This window comes from Onychostoma macrolepis, chromosome 16, assembly GCF_012432095.1.
Source record: "Onychostoma macrolepis isolate SWU-2019 chromosome 16, ASM1243209v1, whole genome shotgun sequence".
Lineage (NCBI taxonomy): Eukaryota > Metazoa > Chordata > Actinopteri > Cypriniformes > Cyprinidae > Onychostoma > Onychostoma macrolepis.
The window spans coordinates 15,617,617-15,640,395 of NC_081170.1; the positions used below are offsets into that span (position 1 = coordinate 15,617,617).

Consider the following 22,779-nt stretch of genomic DNA (forward strand, 5'->3'; position numbering starts at 1 on the left):
AGCTCTCAGCCAGTAGAACAGGAATAATGAGGAGCTTACAGTATGTGATGCATTGCTGATCATGTAGGACTGGAGTCATGCCGTGACTGTGCCCCTTAAGTCTTAACCCTGGTAAGGTAGTCTTAATGTGGATACATACGAGGGGTCTGCTGATCTACTGTATTAACGTCATCATAAATAATCTCCATGCGCTTATTGCTGTTTGATGACACATCTGTGGGTTTCGCAGATGGGTAGAGGTGTGCAGCAGATCATGCATGCTGTGATAACTGTATTCAATGTATCATTCAAGATTCAGGGAGAAGTATATGTCACACAAGTGGGTTTTCTATGAAGCGTATGAAGAAAAAAGCTCACTCTGTTTATGGAAAGTCTTCTGGATGAATTTACAAACACCAGACAAATTATTTTTCTTTTTTGATTTATAGCAGAACAATGCTGATTCAGGAAAACAAAGTGTTTCTGAAGCGTTGAGATACTTGGCCAGACCGTAGCGGTTATTCCGCTGTTGCACAACTTACTTCCAGGCAGGCCTTGGCCTCAAAACACACAGGAGGTAAATCCAAGCAAACTTTATGGGCCTTTCAACACACACACACACACAGAGAGAGAGAGAGAGAGAGAGTTACAGTTGCTTTGGAATTTCCACATTGGACTTTATCCATTATCAAAACAACCTCTCTCTCTTTTCCCAAATCTAAACCCCCACTGAGCTGTGGGCAGGTCACAGGCTCATAAAAAAATGCCTCTCACACACACGAGCTTATAAACAGACCCATACAGGCGAGAAACAGCCTCAGTCCCGCAAAGAAATGTCAGTGGATAAAAGGGAAATTGCAAAAGAACTAGAGGAAGAGTAAAAGCTGGTTTTGATGATCACACCACATTGCCAAACAGCTTTTGGGCACAGACGATTCAGAAATTCTGCAATAAAATCACACTCTTAGTCAATGACTTCAACAGTCAGGATTTGACTCTACAAGAGATCTGTGGATTTTTCAAAGACTGGTGCACAGCAAATATATTTCTTGCATCTTTATCGGTGAGTATTTGTTGATTCCTTCTGAGCAAATTTAATTTAATTTAAAATAATTTACCGTATTGTCCTGAATATAAGATGACCCTGATTATAAGACAACCCCCCCTTTTCCAGATGTACCTTTTGGAAAAAGGCTTTTTGAAAACCAAATAATGTTTTTTTCTCTCTCTCTGTAAAACATTTTTTCTTAAATTATTTTCAAATTGCATATTTTTCCTATTTAAATTTTTGTTTTGAAAATATGGTAAATACTGGTAAAATGTACCAACAATGACATTGAAAATATACACTTTTTGATATACCATTGAAATAACAGGTAGCCCATTTGAATTATATAACATTTAGGCATTTATAACATCTCAATTTTCAATTTTATTAACAGTAGAAGTGAAATCTTATTGTAGTCTTCAAATCTGGGTACTGTCTTATGTTTTAAAACCACTTACAGAGGAAGTTTGTTCCCATCAGGCTAACATGACAATCACGACATATTACATATTTCATGGCACTCTCGTTTTATGCGTTTTTGTCGCCACCTATTGTTGTGGGTGTATTACTGACATGTCAAAGTCTAGACCCCGAATATAAAACGACCGCGTTTTTTCAGATGTATTTTCAAGAAAAAAACATCGTCTTATATTCGGGTCAATACGGTAATAGAATTTACTAATTCTTTTTTTTTTTAGTTTTTGTTTTTTGCCTTTAGGTTATGATCTGTGTTTTTTGCATTATATCAGCCTATGTACTTCTGAAGTAGCAAAATAAACCATAAATTAACTGGTGCACCCAAATGTACTATGTGCAGACCATAATTAAATTTGATTACACCATCATCGCCTGTGGTGGCCCAAAAAAACAAGCATTTAAATCACTCAAGCAGAAATATAATCATCTACAGCCACAGCACTTGCACCAAATCTGAAATTAAAAAGTGTAAACGGTGTTCTTTTAGTGCAGTTTGTAATAGCCATTACTTGTGGGTTTAATTGAACTTTATTTTCCTTACGGAGTATGGTGTTGTCTCTTATTTTTTAGAAATGAATTCAGACTCGGTTGCAATGATAGATCTCAGTGGAAAGATGCATAAACTGGAGACAGTGTGCATCTTTGGAACAGGTGATTTTGGACGCTCACTGGGGCTTCGTTTGCTCCAGTCGGGATACAATGTTGTATATGGATCCCGGGCCCCTAAAAACTCTCTGTTGCTGCCTAAGGAGTCAAAGGTCATGACTCATGCAGCAGCAGCTTGTGATGCACATGTGGTTTTCGTGGCTGTGCAAAGGGAGCACTATGGATTTTTGAGCTCCCTGGCTTCAGATCTTAAGGGAAAGGTGCTGGTTGACGTCAGCAATAATCTCAAGAGGGGTCTGTACCCAGAATCCAATGCAGAATACCTGAACAAGCTGGTTCCAGGGGCGACAGTAGTCAAAGCCTTCAACACCATCTCTGCCTGGGCACTGCAGTCTGGAGGACTAGATGCCAACAGACAGGTAAAACACACACATACACATAAACATAATTCAGTCAGGTGGACAGAATATATAACCGGCAGGTAAAACATGTAAAATCAACGTAAACAAGCAAATAAATGTAAAAAAAAAAAAAAAAAAAAAACTTACGCACATTAATAAACACATTCTGTTCAGACGAAGCAATCAAATAACTGTAAAATTAGTGAGAGAACATGATTAAGACAGAAATTCTCATGCATCATTCTCCAAATTTTGCTAAATGGTGTTAATCATTTAAGTAACAAGGGACAAAGCACAGAGAAGCTGTTTTGAACAGAGTTGTTTAATATTTAATGAATCAAGCTTAACAGGCTGTCTCACAAAACAGCCTTGAATGAAGGTGTTTGTATGAGCTTTTGTCATTATAGTACGAACAAAAAGACAAATCAGACATGATAAATGGCATTCCGCTGCACTTAATATTGTACTTCATTACTACTGTGAGGCAGCTGGATGACATATATCATACAACAAAAACGTACAGCTTCTCTACAAAAGAGCCATTAATGCATGTATAAATGTCTGTGTTCATGTCATAATGCTCTGTTATAGCAGTTCATTGTTCATGAAATGAGGCAAGAGTCTCCCTCTTAGCGATAGTCTTTTTGTAGGAAAGTCATATCTACATCAGCAGGTGGTGGTTGAGAAACTGGCCAGATGGAATCTGAGCTCTGGCAAACTATTATTATCGCTATGTTCTTTGACACCTGTTTGTGTGTTTCTCAATAAAAATGAATAGTCACACCCGGCCAAGCAGTATATTTGTTATTATTTCTCATTTTGATTATAATTTCTTGTTCTTTTTCTAAAGGCCAACTGTGCCAACATATTGTATTGTTAAGGCTCACACTGCACATTGCTGTGAACTAAATTTAATTCCCAGAGGATATTTCACTGCTGTCTGAAACTATTAAAGAAGCATTTTGTTGCAAAAGGTTGTGTAGGTCAACAGAATGGCAACTTGTTAGAATAAATAAAAAACAATCAAACCACTTGAAAATAATTTGCTGCATGAGTAGTTTTGTGACACTAACACTTTACAATAAGGTTCTATTTGTTAACATTACTTAATGAATTAGGTATCATGAACTAACAATGGACATTTTGTACCACATGTATAACAATTTAGAATTTATAAATATACTATTGTTCATTGTTAATTCACAATACATAAAGGTCAATTTAAACAAATCCTAAAAATGCATTCATATTTGTCGTAATTAACATTAACCTAGATTAAATGCGCACTATATGTGACCCTGGACCACAAAACCAGTCTTAAATCGCTGGGGTATATTTGTAGCGATAGCCAAAAATACATTGTATGGGTCAAAATTATCCATTTTTCTTTTATGCCAAAAATCATTAGGATAATAAGTAAAGATAACGTTCCATTAAAATATTTTGTAAATTTCCTACTAAATATATAAAAACTTAATTTTTGATTAGTACTATGCATTGCTAAGAACTTCATTTGGACAGCTTTAAAGGCAATTTTCTCAGTATTTAGATTTTTTTGCAAATAGTTGTTTCTCGGGCCAAATATTGTCCTATCATAACAAATAATACATCAATGGAAAGCTTATTGTATAAATGTATAAATCTCAGTTTCGAAAAATTGACACTTATGACTGGTTTTGTGGTCCAGGGTCACATATGCAAGAGTATGACGTAACAAAGTTCCATTATGAAATTAAAAAATCAATGTTCAAAACCGGTTTCCTGTCTTACCCCACTATCTGTGACAAGCCTACAATAATGTTTTTGTGCAGTCGCGTCAGATTTGTGGTCCAAAGTTGTGACTTTCACCTAATGTTGATTTCTAAATATAGTCTACTAATACTTATTCTTAATTCTTATTCGTGAACAATACATTATCTAATATTAATGTATGCAACTAATAACTAAATGAATTGATACTATAACTTGAAATGTTAAAAATGTATTAGTAACCAATACAATAATCAACATTAAATGGTGTAAAGTAATGTTCATTGTTATTTCATGTTAATGCCATTGCATTAACTAATATCAACGTTTTTGTTAATAGCAGATAGCCTACATTTTAAATGTAGCCACACAAAATATTATGCAACAATGTATTTTGAGTGAATTATTTCTGTTTTCCATGACACTGTTTGTTTTTTTTATCCTTCGTTTGTTTAGGTACTTATCTGTGGAGACCGTGCCGATGCTAAACAGCAAGTGATGGACATTGCTCAAAGTCTTGGTTTCACTGCCCAGGACAAAGGCTCGCTCCGAGCGGCTGCTGAGTTAGAAGATCTGCCCTTGCAGCTCTTTCCTCTCTGGAGACTTCCTCTCAACATCGCCATTTGTTTAACAGCTTTCATATTCTTCTACGCGCTCACAAGAAACGTTATCTACGAGCGTGTTACCAATGGTAAAGACATCGCTTTCCGCATTATGATCTCACTGGCCAACAAGGCCTTTCCCATCGTCTCTCTGGTGATGCTGGCCCTCTGTTACCTGCCGGGTGCATTGGCTGGATTTCTGCAACTTTATAATGGCACTAAATACCGTCGCTTCCCGGATTGGTTGGATCGCTGGATGCTGTGTAGGAAGCAGCTGGGTCTGTTAGCGCTGGCCTTTGGTTTTCTACATGTTCTTTACACTTTAGTTATACCCATCAGATATTATGTACGCTACAGGATAAATGTCTACACTATATCACTGGTAAGTTTAATAATTTTAAGAATACTATTCTAATATGGGCAGTTCATTTACTACCAAACAGCTCTTTAAAATCAATACGAAGTCAAAACTTTCCAGAAATCAAAATAAACATCTTTCCCTATTTATTTGCAAATGCTGTCTGATGACTTTACAACTTTACAAAGCTACATTAAAGCTATACAAAATAATTGTGACACACACACAAAACTTGTACACTGACTAAAAGATAAAGTTAAGGAACTAACCCATGGTGTTTTGCAGGTAAAAGATAATAAAACCTATGAGTTTGACAACACGGCAGCCTGGCGTTATGACTCCTACTATTCCATGGGAATTCTTGGATTTGGGCTGTTTGTCCTACTAGGAATTACATCCCTTCCATCTGTGAGCAACTCCCTAAACTGGAGGGAGTTCCGTTTTGTACAGGTATTACATTGTCAGTCTGTGGAAATGCATAAATTTGAGTGTCACTGAAAATTATTTTACCAATAAGTTTAGAAAGCATAATACAATATGGACAATGTTGGGTTTTTTTTGTCCGGACTGAGAGCTGCAAACACAGTATTGATCAGAACAAATGTGACCCTGGACCACAAAACCAGTCATAAGGGTCAATTTTTTGAAATTGAGATTTATACAGCTGAATAAATAAGCTTTCCATTGATGTATGGTTTGTTATGATAGGACAACATGTGGCCGAGATACAACTATTTGAAAATCTGGAATCTGAGGGTGCAAAACAAAATCAAAATATTGAGAAAATCGCCTTTAAAGTTGTCCAAATGAAGTTCTTAGCAAAGCGTATTACTAATCAAAAATTAAGTTTTGATATATTTACAGTAGGAAATTTACAAAATATCTTCATGGAACATGATCTTTACTTAATATCCAAATGATTTTTGGCATAAAAGAAAAATCAATAATTTTGACCCATATTTTTGGCTATTGCTACAAATATACCCCAGCGACTTAAGACTTTGGGTTTTGTGGTCCAGGGTCACAAATGTATCCAGATTGTTTTTAAAATTTCAATGTTGAATTTTTCACACACTGACAATCTTTTTCTTCCTTTTTTTTTACAGTCCAAATTGGGCTACATTACCCTGCTGCTCTGCACCGCTCACACATTTCTGTACGGCTGGGACAGATTTCTGAAACCTACATCATATAGGTGGTGGATGCCTCCAGAATACATGTTGTCTCTGGTGGTCCCCTGTGTGGTTCTGATTCTAAAGCTAATCCTAATCACTCCATGCGTGGACCGCAATGTCACCCGTATCCGTCAAGGCTGGGAGAGACAGGGGAAGACTTCAGCAAATGGCAGAGACACAAAGACAAACCATCCACTCATAGCATAGCCATCTTTAAACTGTATGAAAACGGTGTTGGACTTGTCCTGAACTCTTCTGCTGAAAGTGAGTTTAAAATGTTGCAATGAAAAAGTGCAGAGAACTAAGACTTAATTGAGCAACTGACTTGGGACTTGACTTGGACTCAAAATTAGGAGACTTTAGGTCTAAAAGAAAGGAGATATATTTCCAGAATACCACCATTGTTTAATCAAGAGGAAATCAATCAGGCACAAAAAGTATGTCTTACTTACTTATATTTTGACTGTCCCATATTTTTCAGTGACTGTTTCTACAGGTTACAGTGTTACACCAGTAGGAGACGACATAGCTGTTGAACCAGTCACATTAAATCAATGATTTGTTAAAACACTACTTCATTTAGGAACCAAACAAGTCATCATCTTTATGAACAAGTCATTGCAGTCACTCTACTGATTCATTCAAAACACTGATTCAGAAACGAAACACATTTACTGCACAACACACAATTCTGCTTTGGTTTTGTCTGGACTGAATCTTGTTGGCAGAGCCTTAGACTTTAGACTTGACTTGGACTCTTGACAGAGACTTGAGTACACATCTGCTCGAGTGTATGGAAGCCCAGATGAGAGCTAGAGAGAGTTTGACTTCTCAATACACCTCACTACACTGATGAGCGGCAGTTTCAAATTACATTTAACCAACCGTGGGAAATTCTTTAGAGCTGATCCTTCAACTCACATTGGTGATTACATCTCACATGATCTCACATTACTCTATAACTTACAAATTGCATTTAAAGCCTCTTTACACTTGGGACATACTCACAAATGCATATACTGTATATGTTTTGACCATGTGTTCATAGTGCATCACGACATATCATATCATTGTGTTCATGTTGAAAATTGTCTATACCCTTTAAACGAATACAAAGGCAGAAATGGTGGGGCTTTTATTAGAGCACACTTTTCTGTATTGTGTAAAGCACTTGTCTTTTTTATTACCTGCTTCCTCTGGGCTATTTCCTCTCAAGAGCCTCCCAGTGGGCTTTTCCCTTTAGATATTATCGATCCAAAACTGAGCAGCAACTTACTTCTTGATCTGTTTCTGGGTCTGGGCTTTCCTGTCTGCAGGAAAGCTCATCTTTCTCTCTTGTGAAGTATAAAGGAGCTGTCAATCACATCGGCATTCACCTTCACTGGTAGATGGCCCTTTCTGTATAGTGCTTTTATGAAGAATTGCAAGCTGCAAAGAGTGTAGCTTAGACCAAAATAGCAAGGCTCATTTTGTGACAAATATAACTGAAAATCTGTGGGCGCACCTTTGAAGAAAACTAATAACTTCACTTATACTGAGCACAACAGCACAACTCTGAGTCTATTTATCAATAAATATTGGGTATTCACTTATTTTGATTTATTCACTATTGGGTATTCACTTATTTTTGTATTACGTATATCAAATAAAAACTGAAATGCACAGCATTCTGACATTTACACTTGCATTAATGTTAAAAAGATGATTTATATGCATGGATGTTTGGAAGAACTTAGCCATCACTGGCAGGAAAATGTAAATTTCAAATAAGATTTGATTGTATCTGTTTAGACAAATTGAGGAATACTTTTTTTATTATTATTGGTTTTATTGGTTGCTAGTACAATTTTTTACATTGTATATGTTAGATTATATATACTGTATATATATATATATATATATATATATATATAAACAAATCTGAACATTATAATTAATAAATAATAATATATTAATACATACAAATAATACATGCAAATTAAAAAAAACAATAAGTAAAAATTATTTTTAATGTGTGTGGGTATGTCTGTGTGTGTGTATACACACGCACAGACACACATATACATATTCGCTTAAATGACACAGAATATCTGTATCTATACTCTGACATTTAAAACAGATTAAGAGTTTAATTATTAATGAAATTCTATTATCAATCTTAAATATCAGTTTAATAATTTAAGCTAAGTCATTAACCCGCCATTAAGGACTTTATCAGGTACCTTGGTTATTGACCTTGCATAACCATAAATAAATTAGACCAGTGACAAGTTTGGAGCAATCTAAATACTTTTAATTATATCTACTGTACTGTATGTGGTCCACCCAAGTTACAGTTATCTTGTGTTGTAATGCTGTGTTTTGCATCATTTACACAAACATATACTTTGAGACAAAAGAATTATTACTCACATACATGAGAGCATCACTAATGAGATGGCAGGACAGACTTTTAATTAGAGAGATCATAATGCGATATGAGATGTCATTTCTCTTTTTGGCATGAATGACATCAAAGATGAGCAGGTAGAAGAGAGAAGTCAAGCCTGTGGCAATGCCGAGATGACATCTCCAGAGTGTGAAAAGTTACACAGCCAGGTCTTCCATCTCATAGCTGCTCAGAAGGAGCTTCTGTCTCAACCAAAACTCAATGTCCATCACTAGTCTGGCCTCCACAAATCAACCTCTGACCATGTTGAAATTATAAAACTATATAATTTATCATCAAGCACAGTTTGAGTTCACTTAAACAATGTGCTTTCACAGGAAACAATAGCCTTTTTGAATTATTTAGGCTTGAGGAAAAAGGCAAACGAGTGTCTCTTTGAATGAAACCGTGTGCCTTTTGGGACTGCGATCAAACAGTCAGCAACACACACCAAGCACAGTTGTTGTGGCCTCACCACAGACATCTCTCAGGTGATACAAAGTATCGTCATAGAGGGGAATGATGAAAGGCTGTTTGGGTTACAACTCAAAAGTGTGCGTCAAAATTTCTGTGAGCATCTGTGTTTGTCTCTAAAGCCTGTGTATATTTCCTCAGAAAATTCAGCTCTTCTCTTGCAGAATGAAGCTGGCCCCATTTCATAGACACTTTAAAAGCAACTAGAATACAGCATCCTTCCTCCTCTTCCCCACACACACACATCTCTCTCTCTCTCTATTGCACACACACATGCCCATGTAACTCCATCACAGCGTAATCTATTCTGGTTTCCATGCAGACCTGCCTCTGTTTCAAGTGATGCTTTTCAAAAATTCTACCTCCCAAATTCTCTTCCTCTCAAGCTCTCTACAGACCTACTGCGAGTCAAAATATTGCCTCTCTATGTTGCTGAAAAGATGGTAGTTTGCTTTGACAATCATATAAAACCAATGTAAGCCTGCAAAACAGTTAGATTTTCTTCCAACTCTATTTCAAAAAGATATAAAAGTGAACCAGAATCTAAGGAAATTCATAGAACAAAGAGGTTCTACCATTTGGCATTATTAAACAATACAGAATTAGTAGCCTCTCAGCAAATTGAATTAAATTGGCAGAAACAGAAAAACATTTTATTGGCTAAATGATCACAGAACTGGCAGCAAAGATCAGAAGAATCTGTAGCACATCAGGTGGGATGGCATGATGCTTTCTTCAATTGCTTTTAATCTCACCAGTATCTCCTGAAGAATGAATAATGACATGCTGCTGATTATGTAATCGACCCGATCTGGTCCAAAAATATCTTAGAATAGTTGAAGGAATGTATGTATTCACCCTCAGGCCATCCAAGATGTAGATGGGTTTGTTTCTTCATTGGAACAGATTTGGAGAAATTTAGCATTACATACCTGCTCTCCAATAGATCCTCTGTAGTGAATGGGTACTGTTAGAATGAAAGTTCAAACAGCTGATAAAGACATCGCAATAATGCACAAGTAATCCACACGACTCCAGTCTATCAATTAACGTCTTGTGCAGAAAAAAAGCTGTGTTTGTAAGAAATTAATCCATTGTTAAGGTATTTTAACTTTAATCGTTGCTTCCGAAAATACCAGTTAAATACCATAAAAAATACCATAATCCATAATAATACTTCCTCCACTGAAAAAGTCCATCCCTGTTGTCCTCTAACATTAACATCCACTAACATACTTGTTTTGAACTGTTTAGCTGTTTTTGCATGTAAATGGAGCTTGATCTGTGCATATTTCTCTTCTGAAAGCAATCTTTTGGATAGAGGACTTGTGTTTTAGCTGGAAGCAATGGTAACTTAAAATGATCTTAAAGCAATAGTTCTGACAAAACTGAAAATTCAGTCATCATTTACCATCTTAAATTACCATAAACCAGCTAAGACCAGCAAACCATCTTAGGCTTGTGTGTTGTGTTCAGCAGAGTTATATAAAAAATGTGTTTGGTAGCGATAAGAGGTGCCTGATTTTATACCTATTATTAACTACGGCTTATAATATCACAGTACGTGCTTGGAAAATGCAATGAGGCATGATTCAGTGTGCATTTGACCACTCACTTGTGTTTATTGAGTTACTGTGTTGATATATGATGATGTAATTTTACCTTTGTGCCTGTTCCAAGTTGCAGGGTAGTCGCTCCCACTCAGGTATGAATCAACCCACTAAATAAGTCTCAGATTTCTCCATTCATCTAAACATAGACAAACTGTGCATATAAATACAGCAAATATATAATGTGTGCCATGAATATAAAAAATACAATTAACATTCAATAAATAATCAAATACGCCTCATTCTGTTTAGCCACATTTTTAGCATTATTCTCACTTCTACCCTTAAGTGAACCCAGTACATAAAGTCTGCTATTAATAAGGCCCACCAATGACGTCACTTCATCAAGCATCTAAGAAAAAAAATTGTGTCCACTGCAGTTCTGACTAGCTTTTACATGTGCAGTGATGTAGACTCAATCTACACAACCCATTCTCACTCCCAAGGCGTCAAAAACTGAAGCATGGTCAAACGCCTTTCGCGTCACTATGAAGACGCCAAAGGTGCCCCTAGGCCTCAGTATATGACAAAATAGGAACTCCATTGCTTTCAATTGCTTGCTTTATGCGTCAGGTCAAGACGCTCATGGAAAATGACAGCACATTCTCCTCCGTTGTTTTCAGTTGTTTGTCTTAGTTTAATGGTTTGCAAGCATTTGTAAAAAATAGAAACAATTTTATATAAATTTATACTTTTATTGGAGCACCTAGCCCCACCCCTACCCTAAACCCTACCCACTTCTGAACAGTATAAAACACGTAACAGGAAAATATAAGTGCGGTCACAGGTATTTACTGCAAAAACTGACCATATAAACAAGCAGTATAAAAGCATTACAAACAAGTCGTGTTGCATTCCAAGTCTTCTGAAGCCATACAAAGTGTTTATGAGAAGAAGAGAGCAAAACATAAGGTTGTAATCGCTGAAAATGATCCCGCTCTGTTAACGCGCTCACATCTCATTCAAAAGCATAATACAGTCCCGCAGCATGACGCAATTGGTCACGAGACACACAAGAGCCAATAGCATTTCACAACCAAGGCTGACGTAATTCTTCTTCTGGCGGCATTTTTTGAATTCGCGCACAGAGACTGCAGCATAGGATGAGTTTAACGGTGGACAGAGACGGCGATCGCGTCTATTCCTCTCACAAATCAAATGTTTTGCCTCGGAAGACTTGGAATATTAATATTTTTGTAATAAATTATGACGGTAGTTGTATCTGCCTGTTATATCTTGTGTTTTATTGACAAATGGTAGGTTTAGGGGCAGGGGTTGGGTTATGTGCTCATAAATGTGTAAATTATGTAATATAAATAAAACTGTTGTGGCTGTTTACATTGAAAAATCACACCCCAACATATATGCAATGTTATCACCCAATATATAATTTAATTATGACGATAAAATTCCCAGTATGGTGTCAGCATATTGATGCTAAGGGTTTCCTATTTAAAGCAACGGAGGACCCTGCAAGTCGAAAAATGACGCTAATCAAGGCCCTTGTCAAAAAATCCTATTGGAATTTCAGTTTATCCTTTAGGATCTTATTGGATACTTAGAATCCTATTGGACATTTAATGGAATTTCACTTTGTCCTATAGGATCTTATTGGATTCTTAGAATCCTATTGGACATTCCTATTGATTTTAATGGAATTTCACTTTGTCCTATAGGATTTTATTTGATCCTTATCCTATTGGACATTCTGATTTATTTTAATGGCATTTTAATTTTTCCTGTAGGATCTTTTATTGATTTGTATCATATTGGACATTGTGATTTTTAAATGGAAATTCACTTTGTCCTGTAAGATCTTACAGTGCCTTCATGGAAGTATTCATACCCTTTAATTTTTTTCACGTTTTATGTTGCTGCCTTATGTTAAACTGCTTTAAATTACTTTTTTCCACATCAATCTACACTCCATACACTATAATGGTAAAGCAAAAAAAAAAAAAAGGTTTTTAACATCTTTGCAAATTTATTAAAAATAAAAAACTTAAATGATTCCATTGCATAAGTACTCATACCCTTATCTGGGACAGTTGAAATATAGCTCAGGAGCATTCATATTGCTTGTAGATGTTACTAGACTTTGAGTGAAGGTAACCTGTGTCAAATTCAATTGAATGGGTATGATTTGGAAAGGCACACACGTATTAATAAAAGGTCCAACAGCTGATAATGCATATTAGAGCAAAACCAAGCCCTGGGGTTAAAAGAGCAGTCTGTAGAGCTCAGAAACAGGTTTGTGCCAAGCCACACATCTGGGGAAGAGTTCAGAAAAAAATTCTGCTTCATTGAAGGTTCACAAAAGCATGTAGTCTCTGTTACCCTTAATGGAATAAGTTTGAAACAACCAGGATTCTTCCTAGAGCTGGCCTCCTGGCCAAACTGAGCAACTGATGGAGAAGGGCTTTGGTTAGAGTGGTGACGAAAAACCTGATGGTCACTCTATTTGAGCTCCATGATCATATGTGGAGACAGGAGAAATCTACAGAGGGACAAACATCACTGCAACACTCCACCGATCTGGGCTTTATGGCGGTGTGGCCAAACTCTCCTCTCCTCAGTGAAGACAAAAGAAAAAAAAAAGCACCTAAAGGACCCTCAGACTGTGAAAAATAATATTATCTGGTCTGATGAACCTCAATTCTAAGCATCATGTTTGAAGGAAACCATGCTCTGCTCATCACCTGCAGAGTACCGTCCCAAAAGTAAAGTGTGGTGGTAGCAGTCTCATGCTGTGGGTCTGTTTTTCAGCAGCAGGGACTGAGGGACTTGTCAGAATAGAAGAAAAGCTCAATGCACCAAAATATAGAGAAAACCCAGTCCAGAGCATTCAGAACCTCAGACGGGCAGAAGGTTCACCTTCCAACAGGACAGTGACCCTAAGCACACAGCAAGAGTCACTTATAGACAGCTCTGTGAATGTCCTTGAGTGGCCCAACCACAGCCTGGGATTGAACCCAGTCAAATATTTCTGGAGAAACCTGAAAATGTGCGTCTGCTCCCATCCAACCTGACAGAGCTTGAGACATGAAGAGGTGAGGAGACAAATGGCAGGGTAATTTAAAGCAGTTTAGCACAAGGCAGCAACATAAAAAAGGGGTATTAATACATTCTCAAGGCACTGTATTTGATTCTGTTAATTAATTACTTTTTAAAAATAACACTGCATGTGTGTACTTGTAACCCTCAATAAAACTGAAATTCATAATATTACAGTAAGGCAAAGATAATAAGTATGACATTTCATAATGTCTGAATAAGATAAAATGCATTACATGTTAGTAGGAATTCATAGAAACACAAACATCTATATATGGTATTGTCCTGACGCTTCCCCTTTAAGAAATCTGAGTGTAGTGCGCGTGCAACTGTAGCGCGCATACTTTGAACAGTAACGGTCAAAGAGGAGAAGAAGCTGAGAAATCGAGTGATTAACGTTGTTTAACTTGTTAAAATGTATTTAAAGATGCTAAAAGGAAGAAATAGTAATACTTATCTGATCTGCATCCTAAACGAACAGTTTTGGGTTAACAATATCTGTTGGTGAGTTGAGCTGGTTTTATTGAATGTGATTAGCAAGGAGTCCGCCCTTACATAGCAAAAGATATTGTTAAACAACTGATATTAATTAAATATTAATGTATGCTGTTTATAATAAAATGTCATTATATAAAACACTGGAGTAGTGAGTACAAAATGTATGTTCAGCCACCATTTTGAGCTGTTTTGAATAACGTTGTGCTTTAAGGTTTTGTATAGCGCTATTTTAATTATTTGCATTGATGGATTAATAAGATGTTCTTATGGCCTGTTGTCCAGGTCAGGTTTTATGTTCCAGTTAAAAAGTTTGACATTGGACAACGATTCTCCCGGGATATGTGTGCGTACATGGAGAAGATGTGCATGAGCTGTTGTCAGTGAGAGGACCTGCTGTGTTGCCTGGTAACCAATTGACCATATGCACAGAGCGCTCTTTTGAACTTCCGCATAGTTTTAGTTTAGTTTATTCTTGCACAAGAGTAAAATAGATACATATATATATATATATATATATATATATATATATATATATATATATATATATATATGTATATATATATATATATATATATATACACACACACACATATATATATATACACACAATCCATATACTGTGCAGGGAGAGGCAGAAAACCCAAAGGGCTTATTTAGAGCCTCCACCTAAACAATGAAGAAACGAAACAAAAACAGACTTATAAAACTAAAAGAAAAACTTTGATTACAGTAATTAATTTATGTTGTAATTAATTACAACATATGTCGAAAAAATAAATAATAAAACCCATAAATAATATACTCAAAAAAACAACCCATATGGTACATAAAATAAATTAAAAAAAAGACAAGATAGATTATTGCATTTAAAATGATTCTTTATACATCTTTTATAACAAGCCAGCTCGTAAACTTCCGGTAAAGCGGATTTAATGTTGTGGTTTATATAGGTAGAGACTCTTGAGACCCTTATAAACCTCTCCTGTCTCGTGCTTGTCAGAAATCGAGAAAAAAATTATAATAATTGCAACATGGTAAATAATGATAGCATAACAACAATGATAGATGATGCCTTTAACTTTAGGTAGCCAGAGATGCTATCTCCCAAATGACATCATAATGGTATTATTGATAATCAATAACTTACCTTCATAGTCATGAACACATTTTAAAAACTTATAATATTTGCCTTCTCAACTCTGGCTGTGAAGTAAAATTCACTTTATAGATATACTTTTCATTCATGAAGATGACATGAAAGAAACGTGTCTCCTAGCGAAAAACAAACACTTTTAAGATGAAAATTTTATTAAATTATCATTATAACTAGTAGATGGCAGCAGAGGATCACTCATTAGCTCAGCTGCCATTTCAACTCCAAATTTGTGTGCTTTTATTGTACTGAAGTATAAAATATAGCAAGTGCAGGAATCACAAAGTCTCATGTCATTTTATAAATAAATAAATATGCCTCGACACCAACAGCATATAAGGGAGAATTATTTAAACTAGTTAACTACAAATGAAATAAGTTCATTATTAATGGTATAACAATTAAATAATGCATTAAATATTTTGAAATATTTTTAGATTTAATTTAGTAACTACATTTATTAAGTTTTATCTTTAACTGTAAAAGCTGCTAAATATATTCAGTCAACACAGACTTGTTACTGTTGTGGTTTTGCTACTCTAAATTTAGTCTGAATCACTTAATGCACAGCGATATTTTGACATTGGCTTGTCTTCCATTATCAATGTCAATCATAGCAACGAGTCCCTGAACAATTTAGCAGATTTACCCGCGTAATATTTAACACCCGCGTTTGTCATTCCTGAAATGGTATACGTGGACGTTTGGTCCTCTTGGATAAACAAAAATTTTCTTCAAATTGTGAATGGATTTTGTACAGAAACTAAGCAAAGGGTGCGCCTCTTAAAGCACAGTACAATTGACTGGAAATGACTGAGCTGGCTTATCTAAAACCAGGAAGTAATTGTGCATATGGTCAATTGACAGAGCATTAGTGATTGCTTTGAAATATATTGGATACAGTATTTTTCATACTTTCCCCGGTTTTCCCTTAACTGAATTGGTGTTTTTCTCTCTCTCTCTCTCTTTTTACATTAAACACAAACTGAACTTTATTACATTTATTGCATGAAATGAACAGTATTATACACCTCAAAGGGAAATTAAACTGATTTACGATATCAAATTCTACTTACTGTTTGATGTTTTATTGCTCTGTGTTGTGATGTGATTGTATTTGCTATTATTATTGTTATTGTTGTTGTTGTTACAGTAAAGTGTTATTTTTATATTCAACTTCTGGTCTCCTGGTATAAGCTTCATATCTTCCTCCCCAATTCTTTTAGAGTCTAGAACTGGTCTAGTGGCAATACTGTATGTGTGTGTGTGTGTGTGTGTGTCATCAATCAATTATCAGTGCCTTAGAATTTTTACATTACATTCTACATCAGGGTGAATTTAAGCAAACTGCAAGTACAGTGTAAGTACTACAAATACAGTGGAAAAGTGCACCTTTAGAATATAAAAAAAAAATCCTATAGGATTAAAATCCCATTAAAATCCTATAGGAACGGTTCCTACAGGATATTTATGTCTTGTCCTATAGGACTATTCCTATCGGAATCCTATAGGAATGGTTCCAAAATACGATAGAAATTCCTATTGGAATCCTATACAATTGTCCTATTGGAATCCTATAGGATTTTTTGACAAGGGCGGGGTACCTTGAGCGTCAAAAAGCGACGCCAAGTGGTGGGTGTGAGATGGGTTGATCTACAGGGGCATTACATCCATAGCAGCTGCTCTGCAGAGGGTTGAAACGAGGGCTTGAAAACGAAAAAAAAAAAAGTTAATCGGTTCACTCCGAGCAGAATCGATATTTTAACGTTTCTGTTCCTGCGTTCCTCTGTATTATTACCGTTCCGAAACCGGTTCGAGTAGAAAACATAACGGTAAATAACGTTATTTTTTAAAATTGTCTTTGCATATAATAATAATAATAACAATAACATAATAATAAAAAAAGAAAAGAAAACGCTACGGGTGGGGGAGACAGGCTAAGTCGCGTCGCATTTTATTACATTCAGAAATGATGTAGGCTAAAATGCCGGTTAATCAAAATGTTTACAAACATTATACACACAGTTATTAGTTTCTCTCCACAACAAATCCTCTAAACTTAAGGATAGCCTATAGGCTATAAAGTCAATCCAAAAACAAATTAAAGGAAACTGATGCCTACCTCTCTCATTCGGAACGAATCCAAATGTTTCCATATTCGCGACGTATCTGAATGCTAAAATATTATTTATTATAGGCTTTGTTAATTTCATCGACGTAAAACATCATCCTTCACATCGGCTAGCCTATCAGCACACTGAGGCGGTGGTCACGCTGAACACAACAGATCAGACAAGGAGCACTGTAACTTTTTATACGTTTCTTTAACTGTATTTTATTTTGATAATGAACAGGCTGCAATGTCGCAAAAATATGTTGTGTCTTTGTGCGCGTGAGGCGCCAGCGAGATATGGCCATACCAACGCTGGTTGGTTATATAGATGCAAGATATCATTCAAAACTGTCAAGCTTTTGCAAAAGAAATAAACTGTAAAATAAATAAAACTCTAAAGCTTTTGCAAAATAAAGAAAACGAATTCTGCATATAGTGTCCCTTTCCGAGATCTTTAACGAGTCACAATGAACCGTAGGCCTAACAGTATTTTTATTTTATTTTATTTTTTCGTTTCGTTAATCTGTCAATGATTTAAGTGAAATATATTTAGTGTATAGGCATATATAGGCCTATTCCTTTTTATGTAAGCCTATAGTTTTATTCTGTTTTCTCAGTTCACAGAAGCGCTGCAGGTGCCTTATATCTGTTGAATCCATCTTACACTATCCTCGGATAAACTACGCCGGTGCATTGCCATTGCTATTTACCTATGAAGAGTACACAGCTGAGCGAGTGGGCATTTCACTGGCTGGATGCATCAGCGTCACATTTGCATAGTCAGTACTACTACTTGAATTCCTGATTGGTTGACAGCAAATTTCAAATATTATATGGAACGATAAAATAACATTATTAACCGGTTAATGGCCATTTCAAATTTTCGATTCTGCTCGGAACTATATAATTTGATTTCGTTTCTGTTTCAGGTTCTGTTCCAGTCAAAATTTCGTTCGTTTCCGGTTATCGTTTTCGTTCCTTGAACCGGTTCAGAGCCCTGGTTGAAACAGCTCAAAGGATCATGGGCACACGGCTCTCAGCAATCCAGGACATCTATTCTAAACGCTGTCTCAGGAAAGCTGAATGCATTAAGAAGGACTTCAGTCAGCCAGCACCAACACTTTTCTGCTTTCTGCCTTCTGGAAAGCGAGTCAGGTCCATCAGCAGTTGCACATCAAAATACAAGGACAGCTTACATCCCAATCCCACGCTGCACGCTGTTGGACACATATACTATGGACCCATCACATGTTCACACTGCAGTAGGACTTAATTACTGCCAGTCACTGTATTAATTTTACCTCTTGCTCTGTCGCTTTATACTTTTCCTCTTACTGTCTCAATATACTGCTGCAAATCAGTCTTGGCAGATCTCTCTAGAAAAATAAGCGATCATCATCATAATGGCAAAGCAGACATATTTTATTGTGCTACAAGGGCCAAGCAGCTTCAAATACATGACTGTATTTTGGAAATTAAAGTACCAAAGTACCTGTAATTATTCCTGTAATGGAAAGGCTGAATTTTCAACAGCCATTACTCCAGTCTTCAGTGCCACATGGTCCTTCAGAAATCATTCCGATTTGGTGCTCAAAAAACATTTCTTATTATTATCAATGTTGAAAACAGATGTGCTATTAATATTTTTGTGGAAATCATGATACATTATTTTTCAGGATTCTTTGATGAATTAAAAGTTCAAAAGAACTGCATTTGTTTGAAATAAAAAAACAATTGTAGCTATACAATTTTTTACTGTCACTGTTGATTCATTAAATGCATCCTTCTGCCATCTGTCCTGGCAGAAAATTACCAGTACCTTTACTGTTTGGATTCTCTATGGGGTTCAGGTCTGGTGAGTTTGCTGGCCAGTCAAGCACACCAACACCATGGCCATTTAACCAACTTTTGGTGCTTTTGGCAGTGTGGGCAGGTGCCAAATCCTGCTGGAAAATGAAATCAGCATCTTTAAAAAGATGGTCAGCAGAAGGAAGCATGAAGTGCTCCAAAATGAATTTGTAAACGGGTGCAGTGACTTTGGTTTTCAAAAAACACAATGGACCAACACCAGCAGATGACATTGCATCCCAAATCATCACAGACTGTGGAAACTTAACACTGGACTTCAAGCAACTTGGGCTATGAGCTTCTCCACCCTTCCTCCAGACTCTAGGACCTTGGTTTCCAAATGAAATACAAAACTTGCTCTCATCTGAAAAGAGGACTTTGGACCACTGGGCAACAGTCCAGTTCTTCTTCTCCTTAGCCCAGGTAAGACGCCTCTGACGTTGTCTGTGGTTCAGGAGTGGCTTAACAAGAGGAATACGACAACTGTAGCCAAATTCCTTGACACGTCTGTGTGTGGTGGCTCTTGATGCCTTGACCCCAGCCTCAGTCCATTCCTTGTGAAGTTCACCCAAATTCTTGAATCGATTTTGCTTGACAATCCTCATAAGGCTGCGGTTCTCTCGGTTGGTTGTGCATCTTTTTCTTCCACACTTTTTCCTTCCACTCAACTTTCTGTTAACATGCTTGGATACAGCACTCTGTGAACAGCCAGCTTCTTTGGCAATTAATGTTTGTGTCTTACCCTCCTTGTGAAGGGTGTCAATGATTGTCTTCTGGACAACTGTCAGATCAGCAGTCTTCTCCATGATTGTGTAGCCTAGTGAACCAAACTGAGAGACCATTTTGAAGGCTCAGGAAACCTTTGCAGGTGTTTTGAGTTGATTAGCTGATTGGCATGTTACCATATTCTAATTTGTTGAGATTTTTGTTAAATGTGAGCCAAAATCATCACAATTAAAAGAACCAAAGACTTAAACTACTTCAGTCTGTGTGCATTGAATTTATTTAAAACACGAGTTCCACAATTTGAGTTGAATTACCGAAATAAATGAACTTTTCCACAACATTCTAATTTATTGAGATGCATCTGTATGTAATGAAAAAAATCTAAATAGTAGTATTTTCTCCAGGAGTCCACTGTACTTTCACTATAGAATAAAAGTGCATTATGTGGATTGCCCTTTGTATGCTGCTCTAGATGGTTTGCTAAAAGTGGCATAATTTCACTGATCTCCAGAGTCAGACATCCTTTATTCTTTGAGGAATAAGCTGGACTCTGCTGTAATAATACAATATGTATTGTATTAGTTCACATTTACTTGAGAAACATTTTGTAGAGCTTGTGCAGATATGGTTCTCTGATGTATAGAACTTAAAGACTGACAGCCTTTGAATATAAGGCATAACATTAGGTTTGATGCCTTGCAGAATGGTATAATGCATGTAGTTTCTACAGTAACACGTTGTATCATTATTTCATGATCTCCCGTCAGTTCTGACATTAGACTGATTAAACAAACCTTGCCCTTTCCATCATTAAAAAGCTTCAGAGGTCAACGACTAAACAAGACTGATTATTTCTTTAACGGAGACCACAGTTAACCCCAAACAAACACTTCTGAAAGAACAGAAAGCATAGAAAACATGATTATATTTTTTTTGACAGGAAGCACATGTAATTCACTTAATGGGAATATCATAGATAAAGATAGCATAATCTAAACACTGAAACTAGTGGCCAAAATCCTGGATTTCTTTCTTCCTAACAACATGTTTCATTGTGCTAAAAATAAATAAATAAACAGTGGCAAAGGGGAAATATCTATAGCACTTCTCTGATTCTTGATTCCTTAAAACCTTAACAAATAAATCTTAATATGTTTCATCTATCACAAATCCTTTAAAGTTCTTATCATGGCCTTGATCAACATTCAGGTAAATTATGTTATTATGTATGTGTGATGTAAAAAGATTGAATGATTTATTAATAGAACAAAAAGTCACCCTAGACAAATTAATAAATAAGATCCATCCAATCATCACCCAGAAAAAACTTTGAAAGCTAGTTTATGTTAGGCCTATTTCTTTTATTTGACCGTCATCAGAATGAGCTTATTTGCTATAGCAAAAAAAATTGCCTACAACAAAGGACTTAACTGAATTCGACTCTGTTGTCAGAGAGTTGGGCCAAAGAAAAAAGGAGATCTCCACAATTTTCTTGTCCTGATCTAGCTGATTAAATCGCAGCCAGCGTGGAAACGGGAGTATTTCCTCCGTTAGAGCGCGCTGCGACCGGGTCAAGACAAGAGCTGTACGCCTCCGCGCGCAGTCACCAGTCAAACAGCCTGTCCTGCGAGAGCGCGCGCCAGACAACATCAGAGAGATTTTATCTCCAGCGATTCCGCGTTACCACGGCAACACGACACCTAACCCTCATTACCGTATCTTCATATTTAATAGAGCCTCTTTTCCGCCTTTTCGCTCGGAAACAAAACTCCCGATGAATTATTAAGCACTCATCTATAATATATAGGAGCAAGTGCGCGAGTCGCTATGACAGTTTTTCATAGGAGACATCCGGCGGCTTCACCATATCATCGCTCTGATCGCACTTCTGTAATGGGCCAGGGCCCATCGCAGTTACTGGAGTGGCCCTTTACAAAATCTAATTGAATGTGAAGTTTTTATAGTATCAGTTTTGAGCCAAGACAAGTGTGTTAGTGCGTTAGAGTGAAAGAGAGGTTACAAAATGACAAGTGTCTGCTCTATCTATCTATCTATCTATCTATCTATCTATCTAGATAGATAGATAGATAGATAGATAGATAGATGATTTTCTTTTTCAATTTCAATTTGTATTTTATCAGGTCACTCATTTGTTTTGAAACAAGCTGCAGAGAACCGGTTGCTATGCAAACATGTCCATCCAATTATCCTTGAGAGAAAAAAACAAAACAAACAGGAGCAGACAAATCTTATCTGAAATTTTACACAGACTACACAGACACACACCTTCTTAAAGACAGCAAGAGACTCAAATAAGCCTCAAATAAGAGATGATATTCTCACAACAGGAAACAAGAATATATTGTTCAGACTGTGATCCGAGATGTGCTCCTCAAAGTAGCCCATGCACATATTAGTTAAACTCACAACTTTCTTTCAGATTTACATTATCTGTGTATCAAAGTGTCTCACAAGCTTGC

At 36.4% G+C, this 22,779-nt stretch overlaps 1 protein-coding gene and 2 long non-coding RNA genes across 4 annotated transcripts; 2 read left to right on the plus strand and 1 right to left on the minus strand.

Moving 5' to 3' along the window:
• Positions 1-759: 759 nt before the first annotated feature.
• Positions 760-8,062, plus strand: steap4 (STEAP family member 4). Its single transcript, XM_058748204.1, has 5 exons — positions 760-1,042; positions 2,075-2,529; positions 4,717-5,244; positions 5,506-5,670; positions 6,327-8,062. The coding sequence occupies exons 2-5, from the start codon at positions 2,077-2,079 to the stop codon at positions 6,600-6,602; spliced, it is 1,422 nt and encodes a 473-aa protein (XP_058604187.1). The 5' UTR covers positions 760-1,042; positions 2,075-2,076; the 3' UTR covers positions 6,603-8,062.
• Positions 8,063-8,573: 511 nt separating this feature from the next.
• Positions 8,574-12,624, minus strand: LOC131522057 (uncharacterized). The gene is made up of 4 exons (XR_009266434.1): positions 11,716-12,624; positions 10,960-11,046; positions 10,156-10,264; positions 8,574-10,061 (listed from the first exon to the last, which is right to left on the minus strand). It is a non-coding gene; the product is annotated as an uncharacterized LOC131522057 (long non-coding RNA).
• Positions 12,625-14,108: 1,484 nt separating this feature from the next.
• On the plus strand, positions 14,109-19,307 carry LOC131521971 (uncharacterized). 2 transcript variants are annotated; one of them, XR_009266417.1, is made up of 4 exons: positions 14,109-14,465; positions 14,742-14,864; positions 18,343-18,504; positions 18,655-19,307. It is a non-coding gene; the product is annotated as an uncharacterized LOC131521971 (long non-coding RNA). The 2 variants fall into 2 exon arrangements; XR_009266416.1 differs by having other exon boundaries at positions 14,109-14,864.
• The last annotated feature ends 3,472 nt before the right edge of the window (positions 19,308-22,779 follow it).